A 15,000-nucleotide genomic window follows, 5' to 3' on the forward strand; every position below is an offset into this window, starting at 1 on the left:
TATATATATATATATATATATATACATATATATTCAAATAAGCCATATATATTTTTGATACATTAATGTCTGGATTCTCTTAACGACCTCGGGATCAGAGCCCCAGGCGAAATCACACAAAGACAAGAGCTTGGCTCCGGTCGGGAATCGAACCCTGGTCGGCAAGCCTGCATAGACAGTGACTAAACCACTTGGCTTAGTCACTGTCTATGCAGGCTTGCCGACCAGGGTTCGATTCCCGGCCGGAGCCAAGCTCTTGTCTTTGTGTGATTTCGCCTGGGGCTCTGATCCCGAGGTCGTTAAGAGAATCCAGACATTAATGTATCAAAAATATATATGGCTTATTTGAATATGAAAAACACGTAAAAATGTGCAAAATTTATCATATATATATATATATATATATATATATATATATATATATATATATATATATATATATATATATATATATATATATACCATGGTTAGTGGCTAGGTTAAGTAAAACTTGGAAATCAAATCGCCGGAAATTATAAGAAAATCAGTTTAGTGAGCTATGTGTTACTAGCCTATATGGACATGAGTTATGATATGACAATGAAACAATCTTTAATAGATTTATTAGATTTTAGAATAAAATCATCAGAAAAATATTGGGAGTTAAATGGCAGGAAAATATTAATAATGAAACTATAAGAGAGATTACTCGCGTGCCATATGTGGATGAGATCATAGGGAAGGGTAGATCATTATTTTTATTTTTTATTATCATTATTATTATTCTTATTACTATTTCTTTTTTTTTTTTTTGGTCATGCTCTTCGCACTCCTCAAAAGAGATTAGTTCACCAAATATTTAGCTGGGCTCTACAAGGCACTAAAAAAGTTGGAAGATCCAGGCCTTCATGGCTGAAGACTATGAAGCGTGAAAACAGAGATGATTTATGGAGAAGTATTGAATTAATAACTCAAGATAGAAAAGACTGGTGAAATCTACACGAGGCCGTTTGTTTCAAGAAATGTAAGAAGAGATAAAAAGATAGAAATATTCTAAGAACAGTAACATTAAAATGAATATCTCCTATATAAACTATAAAAGCCTTAACAAAACGAGAGGAAGAGAAATAAAATAGAATAGTGTGCCCAAGTGTACCCTCAAGCAAGAGAACTCTAACCCAAGACAGTGGAAAACCATAGTACAGAGGCTATGATACTACCCAAGACTAGAGAACAATGGCTTGATTTTGGAGTGTCCTTCTCCTAGAACAGCTGCTTAACATAGCTAAAGAGTCCCTTCTACTCTTATCGAGAGGAAAGTAGCCACCTAACTATTACCCCTTAAGTGAAGAAGAATTGTTTGGCAATCTCAATGTTATCATATGTATGAGGACAGAGGAGGATATGTGAAGAAATAGGCCAGAAAATTCTTTGTGTGTGTGTGTGTAGGCAAAGGGAAAATGAACTATAACCAGAGAGAAGGATCCAAAGTGGTACTGTCTGGCCAGTCAAAAGACCCCATAACTCTCTAGCGGTAGTATCACAACAGGTGGCTGGTGTCCTGGCCATCCTACTACCATACTTTATATTCAAGGAGATGACACAACAACAAAAGCAAATGCAACCGTTTCTATGCCAATTCAGGACAGAGTCCTCAGACATGTCTTCATTCGTGTCTGTGATTTGGCCATTTCATCACCACGATGGCCAGTGGGGATTGGTGGTATGGGAGAGTTCATCCTTATTATTTACAGAAAACCAACCTAGTATTTCGGGCCTGGCTAGTACATCTTTAGTAAGCCTGGCGTTTAACAAACTCTATCACCACGTTAAGGTAACTACACTCAGAAAGGGAAGAATTACCTGTCAGTGATGATGATTCTATTCTAGTTCTCAGAGGAATAGTGATCCAGTCTTTAAAATGGGGTTACCATTGAGATGCTAATAAATGAATAAATGAATAAATGATACCCTATGGAATATGTAGATGGCTGAGTATTTAATCAACTGATACATTGATGAATAAATTAAATAAATATACATAAATGAGTCTGACCTTGATGAGGGACGTAGATATTCAGGTAGAGACAATCCTCACTCTGTCTCTTCAACGCCGGCTGGTACTTTCTCAGACGGTCGTACCTGTCCTTCGTCATCCTAGTGAGGGCCTCTGTCTCATTAGACAGATCTGGGAATCTCTGCGGACATGAAGGACCGAAGTGGGTGGCTTCATGAACGCCCACCCATTGCGATAGCGCCCGCGTCGGGCTGAAGCGGTTGGCTCCTATGGGCGGCGTGGCGTATGGGATACCCAGGTAAGTTGCTACCTGTAATTTGTCGTCAGTTACCTGCCGGTAGAAGCCACGGAGCTGTCCGTACTTGGTGGATATGGCAGGAGTCTTTGGAGGGCCTTCACAAGAGGTCAGGTCACATAGAATGGAGAAGTTTATCAAGACAGTCAATGAAAAAACGTTGGTTTGTTTACCTGGAGCAACGTTCCCGAGTTTCATTGTTCACTTGGTTCTAACACGAAGGACTCTAAGAGTCATAAACGTTTTTGAAGTTTTCTGAAAAATCTTTACTCTCTTCTAGGTGTTATAATCCTTAGAAATTTTATGATATTAAATAATATTTTACTGAAAGCTTTATTTTATAAAATTTTTTACAATATCGAGTTCCCAGATATTTTTCTGTTTTAAGTACTAAAAACCTTAATAAGTTGATGATATCAAATAATGCTTGGGAAAAATATATATATATATTTTTTATTGAAATTTGTCAAAATCAAGGAAGGATATTTTTTTTTTCAATTCATCTGCATTAGTAAAAAAAAACATTTATCAATCACACGCAGATAAATTCCGTGTCATAAAATGTCTTCTCTTGTTATGAATGGGAGTCAGTCTGCTTTTATAAACTGAGTTATGTCGAATAATGGCAATTGATTATCAATATAATCTTTATCATAAAGTTCGTATAGTAAAAATTAGTGAAAATATAGATGGGGAAAATGTAATATATTTTTATATGCGTGTGTTTATTTCTAAACTCATCTCAATGAACTTGAATGAATATATTATATATTTACACACACAAACACACACACACACACACATATATATATATATATATATATATATATATATATATATATATATATATATATATATATATATATATATATATCTATATATATATATAGATATATATATATATATATATATATATATATATATATATATATATATATATATATATATATATATATATATACATGCATATATGATTGTGTTTGTGTTTTATAAATGCCTGTGTTAATTTCCTCCAAAAATCAACTTCATCAATTGTTTTTTACTTTTATTTTATCTAATCTCATGTAACTACTTTCATGTAAATGCTAATTTTAATGAAATCATCAATACTCCACAATACTTACTTCTCTATAATTATAATCCATCAGATATTTTTTGAATTCTCCTATTATATGAAAGATTTTACAAAATTGCCTTTATTCGAACAAACAATTTATTTTTGTATTTAAAACAAAATAAATTTCAAATGCTGTATTAAGATAGAAAATCCATATATAATTCAGTAATGGCTATTAACTTGATATGTGTATGATAAGAATTAAAATCATGTCTAATTAATATCTTTTTTCAAATCATTGCCAAATATATTTCATTTTAATTAAAAGGAAATAGTTGCCTTTATTCCAAGTATTTCCTTCTAATCAAATTCATACGAGTTCCATCAAACGTTTCAAAATTGATCGCAAAATTATAAACAGCAAAAACAATCTGTCAAAAACTATTTCACTTTAATTCTTGAAATCCAACGTCACAGTGGCACCGAGTTCAAGAGCGGACAAGATCGACAACCTGACGCCTTCACTGCCTTTCGCAATACTGACTGACGCAGGTTCGTCTGTTGGCGGAGTAACTGAGCAGAGGCTAAGTTGCGTCTCGTGGGCTCTCTTGATGTGGCATCGGTAGGGGGTTTTTATCATAGATTATTTTCTCTCTCTCTCTCTCTCTCTCTCTCTCTCTCTCTCTCTCTCTCTCTCTCTCTCTCTCTCTCTTTATTCGCTAAATTGCAGTTCTTACAGTTTTGACACTGACATGATCAAAGTTTGATTTTAGGTAACAAAGTTTTGCAGAATTTTTTTCTTTGTTTGTGTATCTATCTATCTATCTGTCTATCTATCTATCTATCTATCTAACTATCTATCTATCTATCTATATACATATATATATATATATATATATATATATATATATATATATATATATATATACAGTATATATATATATATATATATATATACTGTATGTGTGTATGTAGATATACGTATATATATATATGTATGTATATATATATATATATATATATATATATATATATATATATATATATATATATATATATATATATATATATATGTATATATATATATATATATATATATATATATATATATATATATATACGTCTATGTATGTATGTATATGCTGTATATATATGTATATTCGTATATATATATATATATATATATATATATATATATATATATATATATATATATATATATATATAATATATATATATATATATATATATATATATATATATATATATATATATATATATATATATATATATTTCCCATGATTATATATATATATATATATATATATATATATATATATATATATATATAATCATGGGAAATATGAAAATACATAAAAAATATTAAGAAAATGATTGCAAATGATGGTAAAATCCATGATAGATAAAATAGAATTAATAAAAATATCAAAAGTAAAATACGGACCTTAATCACATCGAAATGAAAAACAAACAAAACATGAGAAACCAATATGTACGGCATTTATAGACTATGAGAGTCCTTTTCCCACTACTATAAATTCAGCAGTAATGAAAGCCCTTCAAAAGTAAGGACAAGATGAATCCTATGTTAAAATGCTTGAAGATATCTATACGGGTAGTACAGAAACCTCAACACTACATAGCTAGTGAGAAAATTCCGATTGAGCAAGGAGTTACACAGGGAGACCTATCTCTCGTAAATTATTTGTAGAAAGAAGAGAAGAAGGTTTTTGAATACTTAGATTGAGAAAATGTTAGAATTAATAGTAATGGGGAATAACTTAAGATTTTAAGATTTGTGAATATCTTATTTCTATATAGTTATTTATGGGATTTTTCTGCAAAAGATGATCGAATATTTGAATATAGAGAGCGAAATATATGAGTGACAATACATATGAGTAGAAATAAGATCATTTTCAATGAAAATACAAAGACGCTAAATGAAGTTTATTTACGAACCTCTAGAGATTGCTAATGAATTTACGTACATAAGCATGAGTATATGAAAAGTATAATACCTTTTACTCTAAAAAAGAAAGAGAAATGATGGGTATAAAGTTAATAGACAGAAATATGAGCAATATGGATACAAGAGCAAAATTGAAGTCTAATTATTGGCAATAATGAACTAGAAAACTAGTTTCCAGATGTATTTGAAAAGTCTGCCAATATTACAGAATATCTGTGCCAATTATGCATATTCGATCATTAAGTTTTTTGTTTGATCAAATCTTGGTTAATTTTGCAAAGGTTTTAAGTTCACTTATGTATAAAGATTGTTAACATTTCTGCTGTGTTATTGTCCTGATTCTTAATCCAGATCTATTAAGTATTCGAGGATGTTTAAATGAAATTGTATCTACTTTGACGTGGTTAGGAGAGGTAAAGATCCAAAGGCGAGTTCTCGGATCTCTCTCTCTCTCTCTCTCTCTCTCTCTCTCTCTCTCTCTCTCTCTCTCTCTCTCTCTCTCTCCTTGTTTTTGTTAACAAAATTGTAATAGTTGTTTGGTTTTACCAATCAGGAATGAAATTATAGGAATACTTATGATAAACTACATCACAGTAATATACTATTTCATTGTTGATATATATATATATATATATATATATATATATATATATATATATATATATATATATATATATATATATATATATATATATATAAATATATATATATATATATATATATATATATATATATATATATATATATATATATATGTGTGTGTGTATGTGTGTGTGTGTGCATGTGTGTGTCCGGGTCTGTATAGGTGTGTCTGTGTGTGTACGAGAGAGAGAGAGAGAGAGAGAGAGAGAGAGAGAGAGAGAGAGAGAGAGAGAGAGAGTGAGAGAGAGAGGGACTTATATTGGTTTGCTTACATAAGTTTGAATGTACACGTGAGCTTCTACCATATAGTTTTATATTTGAGTTCAATCTATCGAAAATCTGGTTTTTGGCCGAAAATAGGTCTGAAAACAAAATGTTTGGGTTTTCAATATCTCCAATAAAAGTCAGAATTCCTTTTCATTGTTTTCCATGTTAGATAAAAATCAAATTTTTTGGGGTTCTTTTTGGAGTATCTGATATAAATAAAAATCTGTTTTGGTGGTCGTCAATATTTCTCCAAAAGAATATTTATGTAGTATTTTGTTTTATCTTCTTGTTGCCAGTTATTATCGGTGCTTACTTTTTTATTTTGAATTTACGTGGGTGGATTATGAGGCAAGAGTATTTTTTTTTTCTAAAAAGAAAAAATATTTAATCATGTGGTCTTACTAATATTAACTTATGCATGCGAAACTTGGAGAGTTACTAAACCCTTAGAACATAAGTTTTTTACAACTGAAAGAGCATTTCAAAGAATATAGATGGGAATAACACTAAGAAACAGAAGGAGAAAAATGGATACATGAACAAACTGAAGTAGAGGATATTCTAACAACAATTAAGAAAAGTAAAATAGACATAGGCCAGACATATAAAAATGACAGACAATAGATGGACATTAAGAATAACAGAGTGGATCCCGAAAGATTTTAAAAGAAGCAGGGGAAGGAAAAGAAGACGATGGATTCATAACTAATGAAGTTTCCGGTCGTGAACTGTCATAAAAAGACCATAATCAGACGCAAGTGGAAACACTTGTATGAGGCTTTTTTTTTCTGCAGTGAACTATTGACTGCTGCTGCTACTTATGATGATATGATGATGATGATGAAGATGATGATGATGATGATGATGATGATACATTTAACATGGGATGAAATACTTGTGGTAAATTAACTTCTATGATAATTAATTCAGTATTCTGTTTGTTACATTCTTCTTTTTATTAGTTACTTACAAAACTGATTGCTTTCAAGTCCTCTCTTAAATCTTAGACATTACCTTCAATGACTCAATTAAAATAATATATAGTGTTATTCGAAAAATAGTTGTCCCCTATCGTTTTAAAGTTAGAAATGGAAATGCATTCACCAAATGCATTTCAATATTATATGCATCCAGATAATGGATCGTCATAGTAAAGGGAACCAGTGTGCATTATAGGATATTAAATTGATAAGTTGCATTAAATTCATTTTAGTCTCATAATTTCTTATCAAACCAAAATTTAATGATATCAGTGTATGTGAATTTAAATCTTCGCTTGTTTTTTGGGTTCTCAAAATTCCCATTTCATAATAATTTATGTCAACAAAAATGCAGATACACATTTTCAATCCCACCAACTAATTTCCACTTTTCAGGCCTTTAGTAAACATACTTTACCTAAAATGTCTAGTTAAAAGTAATTATTTCTATGCATTTTCATCCATTCTGTGAATATACTTTTCAGAATAAAATAAAACATACACTATTGCCTACAATAGGTACTTAAGGGCTTTAATGTATATTGAACCAAGGAACAGCTCTACTGACATGCATATATTCCTTAAGGAAATGATGATAAGGTTTATTTTATAACTAATTCAGACCCTGGAACGCCCTTATCAACAAACACAAATTCGAGGGTAGGTGATGTAGGACAGTCGGTAAGACATTCGCTAAGAAAGAAATATGACAAATTTCTCTTTTCATTATTCGATTTATTTATGTTGATTGCCCTGATGATATGAACATAAAATTCCAATATGGTCATACAACCTTTGGCTTATAACTATTACTCCTTAAATTATTTGACTCTGTAATGAATAATGTTATTTTTCCATTCAAGGAAATTCCATTTGGCTTCGCTGTCCCAACCTCGTCCCACCTCCCTCAACTGTGTTGATGATTTTTACGTTGGTCCTTTATACAGGGTCATGCCTCATTGTCCATGTGTTCTGATGGAGAAATAAAATCTTATACACTTATATAAGTAAACTCAGGTTGCTTTCGATAGTATATGAAAAATTTACACGATTTTCCGATAAAAAATCCATTTGTAATAACGGAACTATAGTTGGCCAATTTACCAATTTTTTAGCCTCTACCTCCTAACCACACTTATTTTTTTTTCTGGACCCACGTGTTCATCCAAAAAAAAATTGTCTATATTAGTTGGGCCAAGGTGAATCTAATGCCATCTATTGATGGTAAAGTAAAACTCGTTACGACTTAGGGGAGGGAGCTTGATGGGTATTGGTTTATGTCTTTCGGGATGTAGCAAACTTGTTAGTCCTCACTTCACTCCGCATTCTCTACAGGTATAAACATAATAAAACATTAAATTGCATTATAGCGCACCGTGCCGGTTGACGCCAGGTTTATTTTTCCAATGAATCATACTTTTAGAAAACAATATAGATGTAACATCACATATTCTAATAACTTTTACAAACTTCTGTACTGATATAGCAGTGCATATTTAAAACAAAATGAACAAACTTTCAAATTAACATATAAGCCTCCTCTGCCGCCCAGGAAAAACCATAGATAAAAAACAAAATCTCAAGTTTTGAAAAAACTATGGAAACCTGTGTATCCACGGCAATAATGCAGAGTAACTCAAATTTGAGTGGTGGAACCTCACTCTTGTACTACTAATAAATAATAATGATAATAATATTAATAATAAATTCGACTTGCTCGGGCTAGCGTGCGCTAGAAAGTGACCACTTCCTAAATACCTCTTCAAACATCGAATACGTTTCACCCAACACTAAATTCTCATTGGCCACTGCCTACATAACAACTGAACTTAAGTAACAAGACACTTAAGATCTGCTTACATGTCGTTAGGACAATTATTTTTCGCTATACTTCGTAACGCGAAAAAATTCTAGTCCTCACTTCACTCCGCATTCTCTACAGGTATAAACATAATAAAACATTAAATTGCATTATAGCGCACCGTGCCGGTTGACCCTAGATAATAACAAAGAAAGGGAGAGAAGGAAAAAAATGGAGAGAGAGAAATAAATGTTCCGATTGAATGATTTACACATTTAACCTCTTTTTGAAGCCTTTGACAAACATGTTTACTTGAAACAGACTACCAACACTCATGTCTACGAAGACACCTATCCTTGACGTTATCGTTTGCGATGTTTGAACTTGTAGCCACAGTTTTAACAAAAAATTCTGTTTGGTTACATTACAAGAGCTTTAACTTCTTAAAGATAAATCGATCAAAGGACAAAATCATTCCAGCTTCCTCTGTATCAAGCAAAAGACATCAAATATGGAAAAGCATTTGTGACAACTTCCGATATCAAAAACTTCACAGTATTGGCGATTTTTTTTTTTTTTTTTTTTTTTTTCAACTAAGAAATCTTCAAATTACAATAAACTTAATTCCCCAAATCTCAGATAAGAAAACTTTAATGATTTATCAAAATAATAAAGAAGTTTTTTAATATAGGAAAACAATCCGCACAGATTCTGCAACACCATATTATCAAAAAGATCCTTTGTATGCACCGATCTACCAGCTTAATGTTTCACAGCTGCTTGCAAGGATTTAACAAGTGAATTTTCCGTTGGATCTATGTAACCCCTCATTTCATGCATGCATGTTATGGCATAAATAGCTTTATCACTGGAGATTACTAAAGCGCCGGAATCTAATAAAAGCGTCATAAATAAAGCAACATACAATGGCATTTCGCTTTGCTCGTGACCATTATTGTAAGTTTCTCTTTGTTGAAAGACAAGTTGGTAGGCCTTGTCGGTGCTGTCATTCATCGATGATAGAAGATGCCCATGACAACTGAGGTCCCCCAATTTCGTGTCCAAATTAGATGCCACCGTTAAAGACGATTGCTGGCATTTCATTGCGTCCACGATCCTGGAAAGCAGATTCCAAAAATAAAACAATGTACATATATACTTGTAATTTCAAAAACCTTTACCTTCTATATCAAAGTTAAATTTCAGCGAAAAATTTTCTTTTTTTTTTTTTCTCTCTCCTTATCTTTGCCGTGTAATAAAACTTTTGTTACGTAAACACTCAAAGTTTAACAATAAAGTTTCCCTCGTTAATATGAACAGTCAAGATGGAGAGGACTTTCCCTCTGGAATATTCTACTTAAGAATTTTTACCTCCATTTTATTAATAACCTTTGGTATAAAGCACCAAACCTCAAGTTAAAGCATCAATTGCCTCTGTACTTGGACACCAATATTAGAGATTAAAAACCTCAACATATTTTTAAAAGTAGCAAAACAGTCTAAAGAATGAATAACTCTCACAAGTCCATAACTCTGAAAAATGTAAACAAGAATTGACCATTCATCCATGTTAGTTGACAACACTTCGAAAAATCCGCTCTTTTGTATTCTTTCTGGGCTTACATACATTGATGACCTGAACAGTGTATTCAGTACAAGTTTAAATTCTTTGGTTTTCTATGATTTCCAAATCTGGCTTTTTGCTACCTACTTGCATTAAAATCTAAAATTTTATCTGGAACAACGTTCAAACATTGCCAAAGTACTTTACATAATTCTGTCGACTGCCTCCTGCTCCTTCATGTTTAATTTTAAAGATTAATTTGCTGTCCAGTTTCCAACCACTCTTTTCATGACATATAAAAAAAAAATGCGCTGTATTCATCGCTAAAAACTTCAGAATTACTCCAAACCTACTACTGAGGTGTCACAACATATAAATTTCCCAACACCAGAGGCGTCACAATATAACTATTAAATCTGAGGAGTCACAATATAGCGGTAAATTCCCTATGAGGCGTCGCAATATATTTATAAGATTGCCTACATCCGAGGCTTCGCAATGTGATAAATTGCCTACATCTGATGCGACACAATATAGTAATTAACTGCCTACATCTTAGGCGTCGCAATAGAGTGATAAACTGCCTACATCTGAGGCGTCACAATATAGTGATAAACTGCCTACATCTGAGGCGTCACAATATAGTGATAAACTGCCTACATCTTAGGCGTCACAATATAGTGATAAACTGCCTACATCTTAGGCGTCACAATATAGTGATAAACTGCCTACACCTTAGGCGTCACAATATAGTGATAAACTGCCTACACCTTAGGCGTCACAATATAGTGATAAACTGCCTACATCTTAGGCGTCACAATGAAGTAATAGGTTAAATAAGTCTGATGCAAGTATATAGTTAAAGTAACGACCAAAATAAAAAGAATGAATTTCTGCGTCAAAACGTGATCTCAACCAGAGCATCTGATATTTCTTCATTAATTTCTCAACTAGCTTTGCTCAATATGTAAAAATACAGAAATACTTTATCGTTTTCATTTTAACAATACCTTTCACGACAAATTTCGTGGAAATTATGTAACAGACAATTCTGTCCAAAAGATATTCGTTAAAATAACGTTTTCGTTAATTCAGAAAGTTTGGCATCTAAACAAGGTCTTTAACGACATAGTTTATCCTAATACTGTAGTTACGAAATTCGCCTTCAGTATTCGTCCTCTGTAAACCTTTCCAAATACAATTTAGAGTCTGAAAACCAATTATACTTTCTTGTAAATAAATCCAAATCTTGAAGCTTTTAAAGTAAATAGCTAGCATCCAATGCCCCTTCAAATCAACCATCCGCAGCTATGCCATCATCTAAAAATACTTCAATCTTCACTTCCTTAGATCTCCAATATCTGACAGACTTAAGAACTTTAGTAAAGATGTACCGCCGCTTCAAAAATATCTAAAGAAAATCCATTATAAAAAACTTTTTAAATTTTTCCCCAATGAGAAAGATATTGGCAACGTTGTAATAGATTTCTATGCGATAAGCAGACTGTAGACTGATTAAATCCTTAAAAAGTTTGTAATAAAAAACCAGCCTTTGCTTACCATTTCCATTCTTGGTCACCGTCAAAGGAATTATTTCTTAGTTTTTCTGATACCAGTGTCACCCATTCTCTTTTAATAAATTTTGATTCGTCCCTTCCTGACCTATTGTTACACAATCCAACAACCACAGTAACGGTTTTGAAATGGAATTTTGTGATCGCCCTTTTAGACGTCAATGACTATCTTACCGGACCCAATCTAATTCTGTTCAATGTATTGTGAATAACAACAACCAACAGGCGATTAAAACAATAAAATAAAATAAACACAATGTTCCAATATCCTTGTACCAACTGCTAAGTATACAAAATAAAAACAGCTATATTTTCACTTATCTTTTCGACGTCTTTCTTGGTACATTCCTGGCTCCAATGTCAACTCTCGGCCTTTATTGAGCTCTAGACCTCTTCCATCAAAGTTGATATGAATCCACACTTTCCTTCGATCTTTAACTAGCTTGACACTTTCGGCGATGCTGCTCTTTGCGTACTAACTCGTTTCTGCAGCAGTTTTAGATGTTCCTTGTCCTCCAAGTTGATAAACAATCGCATCTAATGCTAACATTTTCGTATCAGTTTCCTCAAAATAACGCGATGCTCATTCAAATGGTTTTCCATCATACTTTAACGAGGTGCGGATACTTGTTGAATATTCTGCTGGAAATCGGATAATAGATTGTCCATCACTTCTTGAAACGGTTTCAGCATTCTGATTGCTAGCATGAAAACACTATTCACATCTGAAGCTGTATTTGACCCTGCCTGGCGTCCTGGCTAATAAAGTCGACTTGCTCGGGCTAGCGTGCGCTAGAAAGTGACCACTTCCTAAATACCTCTTCAAACATCGAATACGTTTCACCCAACACTAAATTCTCATTGGCCACTGCCTACATAACAACTGAACTTAAGTAACAAGACACTTAAGATCTGCTTACATGTCGTTAGGACAATTAGTTTTCGCTATACTTCGTAACGCGAAAAAATTCTATTCTACGTAGTTGTTACTAACAATACATATCATACCATGTAACATACTGATTATCTTTTGGTGTCATATAAAGGTAATTCAGGTTAGATTAGATAACTTTTTAATTACTTAATTGTCTCATTGATTTCAGTACATGTGGCATTCTCTCTCTGTTAACCCCACTTTCACCCTGACCCCCAAATATAATTGAACTAACGATTGTTTGTTAAAGAAATATATCTGACATTTATTGTGAATTCTTCCATTTCCTAAATATAATTAAGTTATGTTTATACGACAATGAATCACAAGTTCAATTGTGTCTGTTTCATGAAGAAAATTCGACCAGAAATAATGTAATGAGAATCATAATGAGGGGATGAGGCGGGTAATTAGTAATTTGAAACTCTACTGCTAAGGCCATCTATTGGTCATGAAAATTAACAATGATCAGAGCTCTTTAAGCCTTGCATTCAAGGAATCTTTCAAGACGTAATTGGAAAAAAAAAATATCATAGTTAACTGGAATTGAATACATTCAGTACTTGCTACACATATTTTTACACAAGTATCAATCCATTCCCATTTTTCAATTGGACAGAATCTTTCAAATGAATGGAACAAGGGATATGTGCTACCATCTTTTGACAATAGGTAGAAATACTTGGGTTTTGTTCAAATTCGGAGAATCCTTTGATAAGGAAAACACTTTCATAATTAACTACTTTTAATTAATGCATAACAATTCACAATTTCAGAAATACTATTTTTTCTTATTTTATGGCAATTACATGTAAAATACAGATGATATATATTAAAACGATACATAAATCAGGTCCCAATATTCTGCAACCAAATAGTTCAAACTCAACCATAAAATGGAAACAACAATATTAACCAGATTCTGTTGATGCCAATGTGAAAGATATTGCGAGCTATTTATAACCACAATTAGTATAGATACCAATCCTCTATTGAATGTTTCTTATTACTTTTACTATATTAGAAATGCAACAGAAAATTATGACATCATCAAATGCTATTGGTTATTTAATATCAACCGCCCTCTCTCTCTCTCTCTCTCTCTCTCTCTCTCTCTCTCTCTCTCTCTCTCTCTCTCTCTCTCTCTCTCTCTCTCTCTCTTCCAATGACTCCTAATGAATTGATGTTCGTTGCCTGGGTATCTGTACCTAATATCTTTTGGCTTTATATCTACTAAAATGAAATTGGAAGAGATATGAAATACCTTTGCACTGTGTAACAATTCATTTTCGAATTACAGGAACATCCACTGCATGGGAATTTCCATATGAAGATTCGTATATGTGAAGACAAATACAGTGACGAATTTGTATCATGTTACATATTTTTCTACTGCCTGTAACCCTTTGTAATAAAGGATTTGTGATTTTCATGTTACATGTTACCCTCTGTAGTCATAAATTTATTAAAGTAAAGGTGTCTATTACATTGAATATGAATCCGTATAGAATTATCAAGACTTTATCAAATAATAATTCAAGAGTATCTGTAGACGGAGGAAACATCTGATTAAAGATTACACTTAATAATTAGCAAAACTTCGTAATTGTCTTCTAGATTTCTTTTGTAGTGAAGTAAAGGAAAATGTTACTTAGAAAAAAAAAGGACTCTATTTACCCTCATGCCAGGTAAGCTAAATCTGTTTTAATCATGAATACAGCAATTTTAAACACTCATTGAAGCTTATTAAATATTTCAGTAATATATGTTTAAAGGTTTAAGTGTCGCTCATGAATGGCAGATGCAAAGGAAAGTGACATTGCCCTATCAAGCCATATATACATATGATAAGGGCCCAACACCTCTCTCCACACAAGGTAGGACCAAGGAGGACCAG

At 32.3% G+C, this 15,000-nt stretch overlaps 1 protein-coding gene across 1 annotated transcript in view; it reads right to left on the bottom strand.

Moving 5' to 3' along the window:
• LOC137626909 (neuroligin-4, X-linked-like) overlaps window positions 1–15,000 on the bottom strand; it is a 111,726-nt gene that overhangs the window by 47,951 nt on the left and 48,775 nt on the right. Inside the window, exon 3 of the mRNA XM_068357896.1 lies at window positions 2,021–2,375. Coding sequence (XP_068213997.1) covers window positions 2,021–2,375 — 355 coding nt within the window. The remainder of the gene's footprint in view (window positions 1–2,020; window positions 2,376–15,000) is intronic.

Source organism: Palaemon carinicauda, chromosome 34 (genome assembly GCF_036898095.1).
Source record: "Palaemon carinicauda isolate YSFRI2023 chromosome 34, ASM3689809v2, whole genome shotgun sequence".
Taxonomy (NCBI): domain Eukaryota; kingdom Metazoa; phylum Arthropoda; class Malacostraca; order Decapoda; family Palaemonidae; genus Palaemon; species Palaemon carinicauda.